This window comes from Sinocyclocheilus anshuiensis, unplaced genomic scaffold, assembly GCF_001515605.1.
Source record: "Sinocyclocheilus anshuiensis isolate Anshui unplaced genomic scaffold, SAMN03320099.WGS_v1.1 scaffold656, whole genome shotgun sequence".
NCBI lineage: Eukaryota > Metazoa > Chordata > Actinopteri > Cypriniformes > Cyprinidae > Sinocyclocheilus > Sinocyclocheilus anshuiensis.
Window position 1 is genome coordinate 2,209,365 of NW_015555829.1, and position 17,559 is coordinate 2,226,923.

Consider the following 17,559-nt stretch of genomic DNA (forward strand, 5'->3'; position numbering starts at 1 on the left):
AATCTGACATTTGATACAAATGACAAACAAACATTTTCAAAACCATTACTGATAGCAAATTCAAGCTGATCAAACAATACTGAAATTGCATCGAGGGAAAATGCACACCTGCAGTAGCACACTTTCACACTGACACTCTTTACTCACATTACTCTAAAGGGCTGAGCTAAATACCACGGCAACCAGGCCCCTCCCCTGGGTGTGTGGGGAGTTTTAAAATGGAGTGTTGGGAATGCTGTTTTTAGAGAGGCGCAGAAGGCAGGAGAGTGTCTGTGAGAGTCAATCTAACCCTGTCATTCAAAACCACCAGCGTTGACTCCAGGATGGGTGAAGACTCCTCTCATGCAGAGCGAAGCACAGCTACCTTACCCAGGGAGGAAAGCACCCCGACACCACCAGTTCCAGATGCTCAGGATCTCCTCATTCCGAGCTTCAGTCCCGGCTCGGTGCCCTCTTCCCCCGTCCACACCCTTTCCCGTCTGGGCTCTAAGTCCCCGACCATCCCCACAGCCCCTGCCGGCCAGGTCAGCGCCATCACGGTGGTGGCTCTGCTCGACAAGCTGATGGTGATGATCGAGACAGTGCAGGAGAACCAGCAGAGGATGGAGAAGAAGCAGGCCGAGCTGGAGGGGGCGGTGAGGATGGTGCAGGGTGATGTGACCCGGCTCACCAAGAACCACATGTCCACAGCCAACAGCGTGGCCAAGCTGCTGGAGCGCTCGCGCAAGACTGGCCTCAATGTGAAGGAGGTGAGGGAGCGCCTGGATAGACAGAGCAGCCAGGTGAAGCATCTGGAGGCCAACCATGCCCATCTGCTGAAGAGGAACCACTTTAAAGTGCTCATCTTTCAGGTGAGAAGAATGAGATCTTTCTAGTCTTAACGAATCTTTAAAGCCTTGAAGATGAACACATGTAAATATGCGTCTGAATGTGTTTTTTTTCACACCTGAGGAACCTTTAAAAGACAAAAATAATGTAAATATGTGGAGAGTCTAAGACTTTAACATGGTCATTCAAAATGAATAATTTTTCAAAGACATTTGAATGATAGTGTATCAGGGTTTCCACGATCCGTTTTTTTTTTAGCATTGATAATAATAAGAAATATTTCTTGATCACCAAATCAGCATATAATTATTTCTAAAGGATCATGTGGCACTGGAGACTCAACACTGAAGTGTAAAAACAGTTACACACACATATACATAAATACATAATAGAAATATGTGTCTGAACGAGGGTTTTCTACACTTGAGGAAACTTTAATGGTTAAAAAAAAATCTGTTTGTCTGTCATATAGCAAACAAAACAGTTTTAAAGCAATGGTTTCATTTTAACACATGCTTTCTAATTCTTCCTTTGATACAGGAATTTTGCATTTTAGTTTTGTATTTTTTTTTTATTTAGAGGAGTAAATGCACTGAGTTTTAAATATTTTGCAAAGGTATGTACAAAATAACAGCAGAAAAAGGTTAGATTTAATGGGTTTAAGTGATGTTTGACAGGACGCGTGTGCAGTATCTTCAATGAAACTAAAGTGCATGGGAATTCTTCCTGTGACTACAGCTGGGATGAAATGTTTGAAGTTTGTGCAGATTGCAGTGGAATGGCAATGTGTGCATGTGTAAGAATGTGTATTCTTACAGTATGCATGTAAACGAGAGATTCTGTGGCTAATCTTGAGGTCCCCGCAAACGCTCACATTTTTCATAATTCCTTACCATTAAGCTCAAAGATCACTTTGTTTACAATAGGCTTGTTTGATTAAAAGCCTCTCCTTACAAATAAGTGTAAAACAAACTGAGATTGTACAGTCGAGTCTTCTGGCTAAACCAGCTTTGTGACTTGTGCTTTGCTCTAGTTTCCTCTAATCTTTGGTGAGGTGTTTTTTATGTTCAGGTAATGCAATTTTACACACTCAGGAAGTACTATTATACTTTATGCCGGTTGGTTAATGTGAAGGGTGCGTCGTGTTGATTTAAGCAGCTGCATCGGGCTCATGCTTTTAGGATAGTATTCTTATCTGATTGCCCCGGAGCAAGCCACATGCAGCTTTACATGCTGGGACAGTGATCTTTGACTTGTAGAAGCAGGTAGAGGCATTTCTTAGGTGTGTTAGAGTTCTGCTTTTCAAAATGATTTCTGGGAATCAGTTTTCCTGAGGCAAATATTATTCAATAGCAGAAACAGGCTAAGGTTAACTGTTTCCAAGACTTATCTTAAGCATGCAAATTCAAAATGATTTAATAAAAAATGTCAAGAAATTGCGTTCATTAAAGTCTTTTAATAAGAGCACTCCATCATTGTAGAGAGAGTTGATTATCGGGGCGATGACTCTTGACTAATCCAGCTGTCAGAGAGGAAGGCCATGGGGCTGAACCCAAGTCTTAACTGTTCCCTTTGAGATCACTAGCAGCAGGTGATTTTCTAAAGTGATAATCAGCCTGTATTCAGCCTGTTAAAACACTCTGGCATGAGTGCAGGCTTGCAGAAGGTTTGCTGCAGGAGATTGTAATATCTAATTTGGGAAGGAGTTTTAAGATGAAAAGAAAAGCTTTGCTTGTCACACACATGTGCGTACGCACAGATTTGATCTTAGAGTGTGCGTACGCTAAAATCCACGGCAATGTTCATATTTATAAAAACGGTCTTTGACGTGGAAAAGTACTTACCGCCACGTCAGGGTCTTAGCAGGCGTACACAATTTTCCTTGTGGCAAAGTCGGAGTACTGCAGCTATTTGAACATCTAAACTGCAATAATAATAAAAGCGGTGTACGTGCAAGCACCGAATTCATCATAAACAACAAAGATGCAGTGTAAGAGATTAATTGTGTAGTGTAGTCAGATTTTTTATTAACGGGAGTTTTTTCGAGATTAAACTTACCTTTTTAGTAGCCTAATGTTGAGAGTTCTTTACTCGCTTTCTGTACACAGTTTATTCCATGTTGTTGTTTTTTATTATTTTATTTTACAAGAGAACTTGTGAAGTCTTGATTTACTACTAATGCGTAAAATAGAAAAAAAAAATGCATAAACACATCTCCGACGGTTTTGTCTGTGTAGCCTATAAGAATAGGCCTATGTCGTGCAATAACAGTTTTAATATAGCCCATTCTATTCAATAACATTGTTAACTGTTTTTATTTATAACATCTGCTGCTTTGCTTCTGTGAGAATGAATAGAGACATCAGCCTTAAACTTTGTTTTTGTTATTTACATCAGTTATATTTTTATAAAATACACTATATATTTTTGTGTCAGTACATTAATGGCACAATTGAGCAGCATTAGTAAATTGTGTAAATATAAATAAATGCCAAATCAGGTTTATAAATGTCACATCTGGAAGAGAGGCGTACGCACGTTCGTTTTCTCTGAATCGCACTTATGCACTTTTGAGAAATGATCTTAGAACAAATTTAGTACGGTTTATACGCAACATTTTATAAATGAGGCCCCTGGTGTGTATTGTGAATCTACTGAAATACACACTTTTTAAAAATAAATTAATGAATACATTTATTCAGCAAGGACACATTCAATTGATCAAAAATTGCAGTGAAGACATTAATAATGTTATTAATGTAATTAATAATTTCTAATAAATGCTGTTCTTTTAAACTTTTTAATCATCAAAGAATTCTAAAATGTATCACAGTTTCCATCAAATATTAAGCAATACAACTTTTTCAAAATTGATAATAATAATAATAATGATAATAATAATAATAATATAAAATATATTAAAATAGAAAACAGTGAAATTGTACTTAATTTTGAACTATGCATTTTTGATCAAATAAATGCAGCTTTGTGAGCATAAGACTACTTTGAAAAAAAAACCATTAAAAATCTCACTGACCCCAAACCATTAAACAGTACCGTATTCATATGTTTGCAATAGAGTAAGTGTATTCACACACACACACACACACTTAGTACGTCTCAGAGAGGGTTGTTTGTGTGGTTTAATAGATATTGTCAAGTATGGAACCAGGTTTCCGCCTCAGAGTAAAAATAAATATTAAAAAAGGGTAAATGTGATGAGAGTAAAAATGATGACTTTTTATCTCATAATTGCAATTGCGTTTTGTTTCATGTAATGGGACTTTGTTTCCCGTAATTGTGACTTTGTATCTCAAAGTCAAAACACACTTTCCCATGTGGTAAATTGCCTCAAGGAACAGCACAGGTATGTAATTTCTCTCTTTGTGCTGGGACACTAACATATGTTTGGCATTATAGCTGCAGGTGATGTTTCACATTTTTTTGCACGTCAATACAATATGACATAACAATGATCTTTAACTCACTGACTCTTTTGAGTCAAGACACTTTTCTCCTCTTTTTTTTTTTTTTTTTTTTGTTAATGGAAAGTGATGTACATGTCCTTATACCACAGGCCATTAAAACAATGGTGTATTGTTCTATGGAACGACACTCTATTGAAAGTAAACACGGAATGCAAACACAAGGGAGAGCCATCTCAAATCCATTCGCTCTCAGAAGTTTGCTTTGGAAGAGTACTATTGCTCTTTGGATGCGCATTTGCTTGTTTTGTTTCATTTTTGGCATCTGACGATGCTCAACCGCCTGTGTGGTAATTATAAACTTTCTGTGCACCGTGCAAAGGCTTTTGGAGATGGAAGGTGTGGTTTGAACACACAAGGGCCCTCCGAAAGGAAAGAAAGAAAGAAAGAAAGAAAGAAAGAAAGAAAGAAAGAAAGAAAGAAAAAGAAAGAAACACAGTATACACATTGAGTTTGGCACTGAAAATGTATGTGTGTTAGAGAGAGAGTCTGGTCAACTGCCTTGTTTCCCTTAACAAGCACTAATGATCTGCAGTAATTACTGCCCATTTAGGCCTCTATGTTTATGTTTAATGCATCACTGCCCTTTCTGTGTTCTCAAAACTACATCAGTGTTGATTTTTGAAAAATGTGGTTCTACGTGCTGAGGCTCCTCACTGCAGCTGAAAACTAAAAGCTAAAAACTTTGGCCTTTTTGTGTTTGTGTTGCCAGTGCTTGTGAAAGGATCATTAAATGTGTTCACAGCAATAATCTAGACAACTGTTCATAGTTTATGCTGTTTTTGCTAATCTAGATTGGTTATGAATGCATGTTTTCCATGACGTCTAGCAGAAAAATGCTTTCTATACTTATAGGGATAACGTGCACCTTAAGACGTCTTCACCAAGGCCTGCGAAGTTTGGCAAGCTGCATGACTGATGGCAAACGTGAGGCTTTTATGGATAGTCATAAAACATATTTTATTGCTTTTATGCTTTTGAAGGAAGGAACGTTTTGGACGAGATGTCTCTGCAGTGGGCGTTCACAATAACATCTGACAACTGTCATTTTTTACACCTTTGTAGACTCCCCTCATTAGTTCACCCTCTGAAATCCTGTTGAACATTGTCAGGGTTTATTTTGGCCCAGAGATGCCATGGAACGCCTTGATTAGGATGATGTAAGTCTGCTGAGATCCAAATAATGCCATGTATGATTGGCCAAACAGTCCATCGGCATGTGTTTAATTGTGCATTTCGTTATTTTCACATAACATAGATGTTTAATCCTCAAGATCAGGATCTTCAATGAAAGGTAAAAACAAATATGGGCGTGCAAATGTGAACCGTGGGAAAGTGACCGTCTTTAGGAGAAGGGAAACAACCCAATAGCCAGTGTTTACAGGCCCTCCTATTACGAGAAAGAGCTTTTTATAACAACGGAGCAGATTCTGATTAGACAGTCAGTCTGATAATTCTGCACAATAACACTGGGTTATACAATAAAACGTATTCTTTCATCAATCAAAAGCATGATTTCCTTTTCCAGATTAGTATCCGTTTCATGCAGTGCATGCACACAGTTCGGTTTGTTCAACAACAAAGAGCATTCATCTGAATTTGATTGTGTTGATTTGATCTCATCATTGATTATATTCTCTGACACTGAGAGAAAATGTGTTTGCTTATTGTGCTCGGTGAATGTCAGAGATTTGTTCTTGCTGTTTTAATCTAAGAATATACTGATTCAGGTTGCAATTATAATATTTTATGAATTCTTGCATGTTTTTAAGCTCAGGTTGGAATACAAAGGTTGATGTCCTTTCATTATAATTCCTGTGCCGTTCCCTGAGCTCCACCCTCAACCAACAAAGATTCACCTCAAAGGAAATCTGAGAGAAAGACAGAGTTGGGGGGAGAAAGACAGACAGACAGACAGAAAGAAAGAGAGAAAGAAAGAAAGAAAGTAAGAAAACTATATGAAAACAAAGCATGACAACTTCAGGGCCAGGGAAGAGATTGTGACGGGGGAGGAAACAGCAGAGGAACAGAAGAGATAGAATGAACTGGATGAGAACAATGGAAAACAAACTGAAGTATGAGATGGATAGAAAGAGAGAGAGAGAGAGAGATCTTCTCTGCTCAGGCATGTTTCAGCTCAATGTGCTGGATTTCTGGTTTGACAACTCGACTCCTCATGTACATGCACATACGGCTGTTTGTTTTTTACAACGCTCTGGATTACTTGATTCTGATTGGTAAATCGCAGCATTCTGCAGTCAAATATTTTTGTATACTGAAATCCAAACTGTGTATTTGACTGTTGCCCCAGCAACCTTCAACTCGTATCGCTGCACACATAATGTACGGCCTACAAACACCAACTGATGATGACCAATTGACTATACCTTACTTTTATTCCTTTTTTCTACTCAATTTTCAAGGATTAAAAAAAACCCTGATGTTTCACTTTGATGAAACAGAGCTAATGTGGAATTTCAGGAGAAGAGTGTTCATATAATCCTGCTAAATGCGCTTTCCTGCCTCCTTGCCACGATTCCTCCAGCACGCAGCTCAGTAACGTTTGCGAAGGATCAAGGTTAAGTTGCGGTATGACTCATTCTGCACCACACATGTATGTCCAATCAAATGTTTTGAGGTTTGAGAATGCCCCACCCCTGATTTATAAATACCACCTGCAACTGACTAACAAGTAGCAATGGTTCACTGCTTATTATAATTAAAGCACGTTGGCTATTTGTTTAAACAGACAAGCCATTTGATATGCCCCACCCAAATGTACAGTTTAAATAAGAAATATGTCAAGGGTGAGATATGAAAAGTCAAGCCCTGTGAAGATGAAATGGATGCACATTTAATGTTTTTCAGCCAGGTTTTCCTCAGTATTTTATATGGACTATAATTCAGTGTTATTATCATTAAATAATTCAAAAACTATTACTAATATCTTTGCTAATTGAAATAAAGCTGAAATATAAATATTAGATGAAAACTTAAACTAAAGTAAAATAAGAGATATTTCTTTGGCAGCTAACTAAAATAAGTACAGGTTGAAATGTTAAAATTAAACTAAAACTGTTCAAACTAAAACTGAAATAAAAATAATACTTAAATACCACTGCTATAGTGTTTGTACTTTTGTATTAACCCCTTGTGGTTCTCCATTTTAAAAACTCTGTAGTGATAGTTTTTGAGAGCAGCTCCTGACAACTGTTCATGACTGTCTCAAAAAACACTCTCCCTTAGCAAGAACAAATGCAATACTGCTAACATCCAGCAGTGACACATCCTTCCTTTGTGTGTTTTCTAATAGTCTCATCCTCTATTGTTCTTATATTTGTCCTTCCTCTGCTTCTGTCCCGTGCTTTCCGCTGCCCTTGTGTTGTCTGTTCAGGTCTTACGAGCCTGATTGAGACACACACACATACCATTTCTCTCATCTCTTTCGATGTTTCCACTCCAAAAAGTCCAGAGGCCTCCAGCGGGGCACATTAATTATCCAGGCTCCCATTACACACTAAAGCAGGGGTATGTTTTCAAAAGTTCTCCCTCTCTCTATCCTTCAGTTCCCTCCTCTTTCTCTTTAAGTCATTGTGTATTTGGATAAAGGTCAAAATCTGAATGGCAAATGTCTTGACTTATCACTGTGTCACAAGAGACAAAGCTGAGAAACAAATTTCAAGAAAGGTGGATACAGATCAGGATCAGAAAGACTCAAGCAGCTTCAACTAAGAATGCAAATGCTAAATGAAGAGTGAAACGAACAAAACAGAGACTCCCTGCTTTGGGTTTCAGCTTGTGTTCAAAATGTGAGAAAAATTTCACTAGAATGACATCATCCCCAAAGGATTTTTTAAAATATGCATTATTATATTAGTTTTACTTTTTATGAAATTTGTACCGTTAAGACTCTTTTAATAACGCCTTCAGATTGGGGTTAACCTACTACTGTGTGAAATTTCCCAGACTTTTGGAGATATATTTCATATGTGCACTTTTCATCTGACAAGACCCTCAAGGCACAAACTAATTAGATTCGAGCTGAATCAACATATTTCAATAGGGGATCATTTTACAGAGTTAAAGTTTTTCATCTAATATCTTGCTAAATCTCTTCTGTGTAGATTATGTATATTACAGTTCTTGTACGGTTGGCTAAAAACATCATATAAAGGTGTCACCTGAGTTTCACTCTATTCTTAATTATGAAATGTAGCCGTTACCAGGTTATCACAAAATTAAAAGCTAATACATTTATAGAGCTAACCGAACACAGACAACTCCCAGCTCTGGTTTCCATGTAGCTCTTGAACCTGAGGGGTGTTACTCTGTAAGTTTGCTCATGAAGAAACTGGTTAGCCCAGAGTCAACACTGGTTTTGACTGGATCTTTGCCCTCAGGGTGATACTGGCTATTCAAAGGCGAAATGTTAAAAATGAGTATCATCCATTTGGGAAAAACACACACACATTTAACACATTGTAAAAAATGCACCTTTGGAAAAGGTTCTTCTCATATTAATCAGAAAGATTTCTTGAATGTAAAAAAAAAGGGGAGTTCCATTCCTTCACTGGAATTTGTAAACCAACTTCTTGTTAATGGCACAGAGTTTCGTGGCCAAGGGCAAGGAGATGAGGATAAGGTTGTCTTTACATTATTGTGTTGATCCATTTTATAGTGCATCTAATACAATAAAGTGAATGTCCGACAACTGAGAGCACTCAATGTCTAGAATGTTGCATTTTTATTACAGGTTACAGGAACAGGAACAGTTCTTTTGAATTAGTAAAGCTTAATGCTGAACACAGCTAAAAGAGCCATTTCATACTGAAATACTGGCATACAGTAACAAATCTGCCATTTAGATGTTTAGAGCTTGGACAGATATATGGCACGTGCTCTGAATTACTGGGAGTGTGCTTGGTGCCCTTAGGAGGGAGCAGGTGAGCGTGCAAAAGCTCCATTCGTGCTGCTAATCCGCCCTTCCCTGAGGGTCAGATCTTCAATTTACTCCTTAAGCATGAAGCATAACCCTGTAAACCTCAGCAGCCATGCCCAAGGTTTGTGTAAGGGGTCTGCGTGTGTGAGGGGAGAGCTGAGATAAGAGAATATTCTGCACTGTCTGTGTCAGAGAGAGATTTGAAAGGGGGTGGCATATTTGGTGATCTTTTTGTTGTTGTTGTTTATTTCAGAATATTGAATTCTGCAAAAGGTAACATTTGTTTATATTTATTTGTATACATGCATAATCTATGCAGTACACCCAAAAATCTTGACTTCACAAAATAATTACATTAAGTGAAATAAGATTTCAGTTTGCATTGTTATGCATGTCATTTTTAAATCAAATGGATGGGAGAATTTTCTGTCCTCGCTGTCTGTGTGTGTGTGTGTGTGTGTGTGTGTGTATCTATCTAGTATTCCCTACATTATGAGGAGCAAATGTCCCCACAAGGATAGTAATACTAGTGAGGACTTATAAGGGAAACAGCTTATAAATCATACAGAATGACGTTTTTTGAAAATGTTTTGAAAGTGAGATTTAAAAGGGTGTGGCATATTTGGAGTTTTTGTTGTTTATTGCAGTGATTAAATGATTGAGTACATATTTAATTTTGCATAAGGTAACCTTAATTCATATTTTATCTATGTACATGCATAATCACACAATAAGAAACATATGTAGGCAAAGAAGAAAGGGATAAAAATGATTGCATTCAACATACTGTATATTGAGCAATGCAGTATACCAAAAACTTGACTTAGATTGCTGAGTGAAACAAGATTTCGGTTTGCATTTTTATACATGTAAGTTTTAAATCAAAGATTTTTAAATGGAATTTGGCGGGAAGAGTAAACCTCAACCTCTTGCCATCAACACTTTTTTTTTGCTTTGGAGTAACTCCAAGACAATGCCTCCACATGCCTTGGGTATAGCTTGCTCTGCAACAAACAGGTTTTTCAGCAGATTGCACAATATAACTTAAAAAACAACACACAAACTGACTCCTCACTTTGTTTTGTTTATTTGTACAAAAGTAGTGTGTGGACCTGAAACAATTATTTACAGTACAGTATGCTGCTAGCAATGGCAAGGTTGTGGGTTTGATTCCTACAAAATGCATGAACTGATAAACAGTAAAATCATCTGCAAAATGTAACAACATGAAAAAAAAATACACATGGAATCTTTCAGCTGCTAAACACGTTTTCTTTCTCTCCAATTTCAGGAGGACAATGAAATCCCCTCCACTCTGCTTACTAAAGATGGCCTGGCCTCCACCTCTCAGGATGAGATTGCTCCATCTGCACCAACTCCGCTCTCTGATTTAAACCGTTCTCAAGATGAAGGCCTGCAGACCATCAGCCTCTCTTCTGATGAGGACGAGGAAAAAGGAGCAACGAGCCTTCTAGCAGAGGGTGGCGATGATTCCCTGGATTTGCATGAAGAGAGTTTCTCAGGTGTGGGAAGCGAACGTCTGGAGCGCTCTCGTGCTGACAAGTTCAAGCGCTCCAGTCTGAAGAAGGTGGATAGTCTAAAAAAGGCTTTCTCGAGAAGCAGCATCGAGAAGAAGATCAACAAGATCGTGCCTCCAGAACAGCGCGAGAAAATCAAGAAAAGTTTCATCCCCAACCACCCGAAGAGCTCCTCTTCCAAGAGCTCGTCCTTCCGCGTCTCTCCAATGACCTTCAACGTCAAGAAGGTACAAGATGGAGATGCTGACTCCTCTCAGCAGCCTGGCAGCTCACCCAGGAACCTCAGCTCAGTGGAAGTTCCCAACATTGGGGGACCTGATGGTGAGCTGCCCCTGGCTGAGTTACACTCCTCAGGTGAGAAAGCAAATGGAGACGATCATCACAACCCCTCCACCCCGGGCAGTGGGGATGGAGAGGTGTTCGTTTCAGATGAGGGTGGAGATCTCGAGAACGGTCCATCTGCGACTCTGGCTGAAGAAGAAGTGGATAAAGAAGATGATGACACTGATGATCATGATGAAAATGGGAAGGAGGAAGAGGAGGAGGAGAAGGATGTGAGACCTGCAGAAGAAGCATCCATGTCTCTGCCATCAACTGCAGCTACTGTTGAGCTAACTTCTTAGATATAGTTGTGTTTCTAGCCCTCTGACTTCAATCCACTTCTGAGACTTTGGGAAGCGTAGTTACTCCCTTGTGCCACTGGTATCTTGTCCCCAAGCTTGTTTAATGTTAGCATGTCTGCTAAAATAACATATTGCCCTGAATTAACCCCAAATATAATGCATCTATAACCTATTGTGTTAAGTTCAGAAATTAAGCATGTTCTTGTATGAGGAAATTCCATTTAGATTCCATTTCAAATAGATTCTGTATAAAGGCCCAGAGAATGGTACAGCAGTTCAGACCACTGTCACCACAATGATACACCGAAATAGCTATATTTTCCTGTGGGAGCCTGTGAATACCATGAAATTGACTGAACTGAAATGCCTGAACTCTCCCTCTCTATCGTTTTTTCTTTGTGTGTAGGAGAGGCAATGTGTGTGCCAATCTGTCCTTTGTTATGCTGGAGTCCAGACTCTTTTCTGTCAATGTACATAAGATTAAGTATTAAATCACTTACAAAAACGTACTATGGTAGCATTATGGTTTTTGAAGCAGTACTTAATTTTTCACTCAAAGTACTTTGATGCAAATACCATGGTATTGTTTGGAGTACCATGTAGAAACAATTGTATGTTAATATGGTAACCATGAAATATATAGTAACAACATGGAACATCATTACTGTAACATTGTACCACCAAAGTACTTTTGTACGGTATAAAACAGACAACTACAAAAGACAAGACGTTATATGTTGACAAAGTTATGTTTTTGACATTTTTAGAATGTTTATTCAAATATTTAGCAGCACTCTGTCTCATGGCTTGAATAAGTAGATGTCTATGAGGACTGATAGCAGTGCTTGACAGCATTTTTACAAATTTTCTAGGGAAAAACCTGCACAATTGACTGCCATCTCCATGGCAACCTTGCCGCTGCCAACAACTCCAATTACTGCTATAGTGCACGGCAAGGGCACACATACAGCTTGATAAATACAAATGTACAGTGAAGCAGAAGTATTTGTGTAGTCAAACATTCCTTATTGCTGATGTAATAACTTCATATTCTGCTAAACACTAACATTAATTAGATGATTCATTGATGAAATACTTTGTACTCAGACCTGTAAATATAAAAATTGCTGCCAGATAGACTTCTAAACTAAAACATTACCCCCCATTGGGGGTTCTACTTCTATCTATCTCACACTAAACTACTCAGTATACACACACTACTGAGACACAGAAAGGGCACTTTAGCGCCGGCGATTAAGGGGGCAGGGGCTCGAGACCCATCCCCCAACCACCCTTGGTCAGCAATGATGTTGTTTTAAGGTGCTATATAAATATAAATTACCTAGTCCTTGACCTTGTTTGGGTTTGATGGATTTTGTTTACAAGAATGAACAATTATCTAGACAAATGTTGTCAACATTTATGCATTTATTAATGCAATTTAAAGGGGTCATATGATGCGATTTCAAGTTTTCCTTTCTCTTTGGAGTGTTACAAGCTGATTGTGCATAGATAAGATCCCTGAAGTTGCAAAGACTAAAGTCTCAAAATCAAAGAGATATTCTTTATCAAAGTTAAGACTCTGCCACGCCCCCCTAAAACGGCTCGTTCTAACACGCCCCCACATATCTACCTCACTATGTGGAAATATTTGCATAATGCGCCCAAATGTGCACGCAAAGAAAGAAGGCGTGGTTTCAGCTCCCAATTATGGTAAGGGGCGTTACATTTCCGACGAGTGCTTGCGGTGTTCGGCCTAATGATCTTTAAAAAGGCATCATATGACCCCTTTAAAAGTGTGCGAAGAAAGGTGGATTTTAAGTGTCTCAAGTTCTGTTGTTCTTCACTTAGTAAATGTGGAGTATGTGAGGTAAGATAACTAGTTGGTCTTAACAGAAAACTTCAAGGTTTCATTTTCTACATCAACCACATGTGGGTTTGGCAAGCAGTCTAAAATCTCTGGCTCTCAGGTACACTGAGGGGTCAGGTTACATATACTGTATATCTGTCCAGGTTGAATGAGGTTTTTTGAGGTACCAACAGCTTCCACTGACAGTGTGAAATATGTAAGGAGGTACAGAGGATATTAGCTGAGATTGTATGTGCCATAAAGAGAAGACATTTTCATTCAAAGGAAAATATTTAAAAGCAAAAAAAAAACAAACAAACAAGGGATTCACGTCCAAATGTACTGCTGCTATTAGTATTATTTATTTATTAAATGATTTGATCTATCTATTTATTTATTTTCCTCCTTGGCCACCTCGTGGAACTGGACCTTTACAATTGAATGGATGATGTTGTCTCCACCGTGTGGCCAAATGCCGTCAGTTTACGATTTCATCTGCTTGTTGATGATTATCAAACGTAAGCCCGTAAAACTAAATAGTTGTTTAGTAACTAAATATAAATATTTTATTTTGTTACTCAGAACATTATCAGATTGTGATTTGAAAAAAAAATCGTATTCTTATGCTTCACTAAAAACAAGTCAGATTTTCATTACATTTACGTAATTGCTTTTGCTTCAATATTATCGCCTCAGTAAAGTTTATTTGAACACCATGTGCTAATAAATAGTGTTTTATATATATTTTTTTAGATAGTAATTGTCTGAAAAGTTTTAAATCTAGACGAAAAATGTGTCTACATATAATTTTATTTTACGTAAGCTATTTATGTGGAATATCATGCTTGTCATGCATTTACGAGAATCAAAAATGAGCTATTTATGTGGAATATCATGCTTGTCATGCATTTGCGAGAATCAAAAATGAGCTATTTATGTGGAATATCATGCTTGTCATGCATTTGCGAGAATCGAACATGGCGTCATGGTGGCCGAGAGGTTAAGGCGGTGGATTCGAAATTCAATAGGGTTTCCCCGCACAGGCTCGAATCCTGTTCGTAACGAACTTCCTTTTCGCGCGAGACTGAGCGAATTATTGTTTCTGTAACCCTAAAAACAAATTTACATGTCAGTTATATGTGTGAAAATCCATAGCGATCTAAATCTAGCTAGTCATGTTTTCACACTTTGATTCGGAAAGCACATTATGCATGTTATGCACTTATCTTATTAGACTGAAGGACAGCTTCATCCATCAGGCTGTCAGGAAGCTGAACTCCCTCCCGACCTTGCCCCCCCTCCCCTACATGGCCTTTAAAAGTTTGTTGGATTTCCTTGATGTTAACGCCAACTTAGGTTTATCTGCACTTCATTAATATACAGGGGTCATATACAGGACCCATCCCTTAAAATACAGCAAAACTGTAACTGCCAACAGTATATTGGATGATCAGGGTATTGATTTGGGTTGCATCATCACCTCTTTTGGATCACTGAGTTGATGATGCAACCCAAATACCTTTAGAAATATTTTGGAACGTGTAATCAAATCATATTACACAACGTCGACAATCGTACACGGAAATGGAGTGTGGTTATCTCTTCTTCTTTTTCTTGGTGTTTAATGGCGGATGGCATACAACTCGGAGTGTGGTTATTTCCTATCCATGTGGACACATTATTCACGGTGTCCAATCAGATTGAGCTGAAATGTAACAAGAAAATGATAAAAACCAACACTTGAGTCTCTAAAGCTTTCGTTCCTTTGCGATGTTTATGATACTGGATAATACAGAGTGAATCATTTGTAATGTATGTTCACTCAAATGCGTAAATTAAAATCGCATTTGTGTATTTAACGTCAATAACACTTATTTTATAAGTTCTTTATCAATAAATTGTTATTCTCTTTTCTTAGTAAGCTTGCAGTGCTGCACATATAGAAAACATGCTATAATTATATCAATTTTAAAGGCCATCAGGAAGTTTCGAACTGCTCATAACGCACATTATAGTTACGTAGCTATTAGTTATCTCAGCTGACATCCGCTTTTAGATTGACCAAGTCGTCGCTTTAGCCTTTGAATGCCGATTAGACACCAGATGAATGATTTTCGTGTGGAGGGTGAAATGAAGAGACGCCTTATTGTTGAGTTTGAACTCACTGACACGGTTTTAAACGCAACACGCAACATAACCGGCACGTTTATGTAAAGAAACGTCAGTTTTAATAGCTATTTGTTCATTTGACGTCGTGTATTTATAGTGTAGGCCAGGGGTGGCGAACGTCGGTCCTGAAGAGCCGCAGCCCTGCAGAGTTTTGCTTCAACCCTAATCAAACACACCTGAACAAGCTAATCAAGGTCTGAAGGGTTACTAGAAAGCTACAGGCAGGTGAGTTTTAATTAGGGTTGGAGCTGTACTCTGCAGGGCTGCGGCTCTTCAGGACCGGAGTTCGCCACTGCTGGTGTAGGCTAACAAAAAGACCGTGACTCGGTATAAATCAATCTGGATGCTAGACATTTTGAGCACTGTCAGACTTAGAAGTGAAGTTTTGGAGTCGTAGTTTTTCAAGTTTAGGAAAGGATGAAGTCTAAATTATCTGTCGGTAAAACAAACGGAGTGTTTTATAACGTTACTTATATTTTTAATCGTGGAGGAGGAAATATTTCCCCTTTTTACTTTAATACTTTTAGCTCGGTGGGGATGTGTGAAAACAAACTGCCTCAAATGTTACGCTAGAAACACCTCAGCCTTTCCAAAAGGGTCTTGTATAGAAAGTTTATTTGCCAAGTAAAGTTTATTTGGCGAATAAAACAACCCACTCAGAGCACAGATTTAGCTTTAGATCAAGAAATCCTCTCACACAGCTGTGGTTTCGCTAGCCGGTGTGCTAGCCTCCACCTCAGCCCTCAGAAATGTCGAATATCTTCAACGAAGCTGTGACTTTGATTGATTAAAGATGTAAAGCCCGGATTGAAAAACCTTAATATCGTCTTTATAGTTTTGGAGATCGGTAAATGGATTCACTGCTGTGCCCCTCACGACCGTTTATTAGCAGGAGAGAAGCTAATTCCTCACAGCTAACATTCATGATTCTCATGTCTAAACGTTGCGCTTGACGTCTCTGTTGCTGTGTTCTTGTAGCTTTGGTTTTCCAGGTATCTGCCGTCGTGTAACGCAACTGTTTGTGTGTTTGTAGTAGTTTTGTTACGGTTGAGATTTGACCGTTAACTTTGCTGTGCGCGCGCAGGTCGGGTGACGAAGACAAAGGACAGGCACGAGGTGCGCTCGTGCAGGGTGGCGGATAAGAGCGGCAGCATCGCCATCTCTGTGTGGGATGAGCTGGGCAGCCTCGTCCAGCCCGGGGACATCATCCGCCTTACGAGAGGGTACGCACCTCCTGTCTGTCTGTGTAGTTTATTCAGACCTTAGACACTTCAAACCCCGTGTGGCTATTGGGTTGTCAATCAAACACAAACCGACAACTTGCTCTTTCAAACTGCTCTAAAATGCTTCGCATCCTGTAAGACGTGGTTAGGAACAATGATGTATGTTGTAGCAGTGTACAGAATAAATATGAATGAAGGCTTATAAACATATTGCATTGGGTACAGATTATACGTTTTTCAACTTGGAAATATTTGTGTCTGGCTAGGTATGCTTCAATCTGGAAGGGGTGCCTTACACTGTACACTGGACGAGGAGGAGACTTGCAGAAAATAGGAGAGTGAGTATTAAATATTTTCTCCCACAATACATGCTGCATATAAATCATTTGTCACGTTCATTATTTTGTGGTTTATCAGCATTGGGCAATAACTATGTCCACTTGGCAGATAAACCGAAATGGTAATTAACCCTTGTCAGTTCCAAAATGTAGAGTCAGTGGGTAGATATTGCATGATTTCCGTATGCGAATACTTTATGAGAGTTCAGTAAATGTCAAACCTGATTTAAAAATAAGGGTTCCCGTGACTATGAAGAAACACTGAAATCTCTGTTTTAATATTCTCTATTTCCAAGTCCGGGAAAATCCCGAAAATGTCTATAACATTGGAGCCTAGTCTTGTACTTGGAGTCACTTTCAGTTTAGTTTCAACTCTATTTAAATAGGCATGAAACGGACACATAATTGGACACCCCTGGTTTTTATGCTTTGCTCAAACATTTAACGTTATTACTGACCATAAACTTGACTGATGTACTGGGTAAAAAGGTGTGGGAACACTTCATTTCAGCCATTGTCTCATCATTCACACACACACACACACACACACACACATATATATATATA

At 38.6% G+C, this 17,559-nt stretch overlaps 2 protein-coding genes across 2 annotated transcripts in view; both read left to right on the forward strand.

Annotated features, from left to right (window-relative positions):
* The first annotated feature begins 231 nt into the window (after positions 1 to 231).
* LOC107675358 (serum deprivation-response protein-like) lies at positions 232 to 12,200 on the forward strand. The gene is made up of 2 exons (XM_016469662.1): positions 232 to 851; positions 10,544 to 12,200. The coding sequence occupies exons 1-2, from the start codon at positions 324 to 326 to the stop codon at positions 11,411 to 11,413; spliced, it is 1,398 nt and encodes a 465-aa protein (XP_016325148.1). The 5' UTR covers positions 232 to 323; the 3' UTR covers positions 11,414 to 12,200.
* Positions 12,201 to 15,684: 3,484 nt separating this feature from the next.
* LOC107675336 (SOSS complex subunit B2-like) overlaps positions 15,685 to 17,559 on the forward strand; it is a 3,481-nt gene continuing 1,606 nt past the window's right edge. The window contains 4 exon segments of the mRNA XM_016469629.1: positions 15,685 to 16,210; positions 16,212 to 16,278; positions 16,516 to 16,654; positions 16,921 to 16,992. Coding sequence (XP_016325115.1) covers positions 16,181 to 16,210; positions 16,212 to 16,278; positions 16,516 to 16,654; positions 16,921 to 16,992 — 308 coding nt within the window. The 5' untranslated portion in view covers positions 15,685 to 16,180.